The sequence below is a fragment of the Perca flavescens genome, chromosome 8, assembly GCF_004354835.1.
Source record: "Perca flavescens isolate YP-PL-M2 chromosome 8, PFLA_1.0, whole genome shotgun sequence".
Classification (NCBI taxonomy): domain Eukaryota; kingdom Metazoa; phylum Chordata; class Actinopteri; order Perciformes; family Percidae; genus Perca; species Perca flavescens.
Window position 1 is genome coordinate 39,092,668 of NC_041338.1, and position 2,500 is coordinate 39,095,167.

Genomic DNA, 2,500 nt, shown 5'->3' on the forward strand with positions numbered 1-2,500 from the left:
CTCTGTCTGTGTGTGTCTGTGTGTGTGTGTGTGTGTGTGTGTGTGTGTGTGTGTGTGTGTGTGTGTGTGTGTGTGTACCTGTAGGAGTGTGGCTGGGCTCCAGCACTGCCTCCTCCACAACACTGATGCTGTGGCTGTGCATCACCTCCTGCAGCATGTTGAAGATCTCCTCGGCTCGGGAACATTTGAACGCAAAAATACCTGAAAACACAAAACCAATAAAAACTCTTTAACATCTCCGCTCACTTTGTTTCTGTTCATGTTGGTGACGAACAAACAGAACCAGGACAGAAACCAGACAGACAGCTTATACGTTATAATAGTTACTGTTACACAGAGCATCAGTAACAGCCAGGGCTGAAAGAAATGATAACATTACACATTATGGTACAGATCTTTGCATGCATGTTGTACCTCCCACTACGTGAGCTGTCTCTGTAACGTAGCAGGAAAGTAAAAACTAAAACTGCCCCGTCTGGGGCCTCTACCATGAAGCTGGTTTAGGTGGCTAGCCAGCTATGTTTCAGTTTAGTTTCCACCAACCCTTGGTTTTAGGTACTGTGAAAGTAGCTAGGCTTTAATCGGTGTTACGCTGCACGGCTAACCTGCTCCGGGGCAGGTTATGTTCTGGATTCGAGATCTCAGTCTGAAGTTTGACCAATCAGTGGTGAACAAAGAAACATATAGGTGACGTAATTAATTCCCAGCTTCTGTTCTCTGTTGTAATCATTGCAATGGCTTCAGCTTTTCTTCCAAATCCTGCGGACATCTCAGCGCCAATTGTTAGACGAGCACTTCGTAGAGAAAGAGTTTTTAGGGACAGACAAAATCCCCTTGACTTTCCTGATACTTACTTGTTTGAAAGATACAGATTTTCCGCGGAAGCAATAACTTATCTTTGCGAACTTCTTGAGCCGCCCATAACGAATGTGACTTGTCAAAGCCATGCACTTACTGTACCGTAAATGGTATGTATTGTGTTTTACTTGTATGCTGTCGGTGATGCGGAGAACCTAGGGAACCATTGAACCATTCGCAAGGTGGTCCTCGCACTGCAGGGGTACATAAATAGCTTCAGTGTGTTCCCTGGACATTTATCGACCATGTCCATAAAAGACGGATTTTATAAAATTGCCGGTAAGATATATTGATAGGGTGACATGAACAAATTTAACCTTATTTTCATCTTCAAAAACCAGCTTGCACTTAGAGCACTTAAGTATTATACAATAGTCTACAGTAGCTACATGGTAAGAATGTTCCCTCCTACGTACTTCTAGCCTGGCTCCTCCCTCCTACGTACTTCTAGCCTGGCTCCTCCCTCCTACGTACTTCTAGCCTGGCTCCTCCCTCCTACGTACTTCTAGCCTGGCTCCTCCCTCCTACGTACTTCTAGCCTGGCTCCTCCCTCCTACGTACTTCTAGCCTGGCTCCTCCCTCCTACGTACTTCTAGTCAGGCTCTTCCCTCCTACGTACTTCTAGCCAGGCTCCTCCCTCCTACGTACTTCTAGCCAGGCTCCTCCCTCCTACGTACTTCTAGCCAGGCTTCTCCCTCCTACGTACTTCTAGCCAGGCTCCTCCCTCCTACGTACTTCTAGTCAGGCTCCTCCCTCCTACGTACTTCTAGCCTGGCTCCTCCCTCCTACGTACTTCTAGCCAGGCTCCTCCCTCCTACGTACTTCTAGTCAGGCTCTTCCCTCCCACGTGCTTCTAGCCAGGCTCCTCCCTCCCACGTGCTTCTAGCCAGGCTCCTCCCTCCCACGTGCTTCTAGCCAGGCTTCTCCCCCCACGTACTTCTAGCCAGGCTCCTCCCTCCCACGTATGCTTCTAGTCAGGCTCCTCCCTCCCACGTGCTTCTAGCCTGGCTCCGCCCTCCCACGTGCTTCTAGCCAGGCTTCTCCCTCCCACGTACTTCTAGCCAGGCTCCTCCCTCCTACGTACTTCTAGTCAGGCTCCTCCCTCCTACGTACTTCTAGCCTGGCTCCTCCCTCCTACGTACTTCTAGCCAGGCTCCGCCCTCCTACGTACTTCTAGCCTGGCTCCTCCCTCCTACGTACTTCTAGCCTGGCTCCGCCCTCCTACGTACTTCTAGCCACGCTCCTCCCTCCTACGTACTTCTAGCCTGGCTCCTCCCTCCTACGTACTTCTAGCCTGGCTCCTCCCTCCTACGTACTTCTAGCCTGGCTCCTCCCTCCTACGTACTTCTAGCCAGGCTCCTCCCTCCTACGTACCGTATTTTCCGGACTATAAATCGCATTTATTTAGAAATTTACTTCACAAAATCCAAGACCAAAAACAGCCTGTCTGTCAACTACACAACAGCACACAGAACAACAGGCTGAATAAGGTAGGTATGTTACCGTAACACATTAACTGTTATTCAGCTACACAATAGCACACAGAACAACTACCAGGGCGTGGAGACCTAACTGCACCGTTGACAAGCCCCTCCCGGCAGCACGCATCCATCTGCGGGCTCGTTCCTGCAGCTCTGGCCAT

General features: G+C 49.9%; 1 protein-coding gene across 1 annotated transcript in view; it reads right to left on the reverse strand.

Annotated features, from left to right (window-relative positions):
* Nucleotides 1-2,500, reverse strand: part of LOC114560142 (fibroblast growth factor receptor substrate 2) — a 19,168-nt gene that overhangs the window by 4,044 nt on the left and 12,624 nt on the right. The window contains exon 5 of the mRNA XM_028585293.1: nucleotides 79-201. Coding sequence (XP_028441094.1) covers nucleotides 79-201 — 123 coding nt within the window. The remainder of the gene's footprint in view (nucleotides 1-78; nucleotides 202-2,500) is intronic.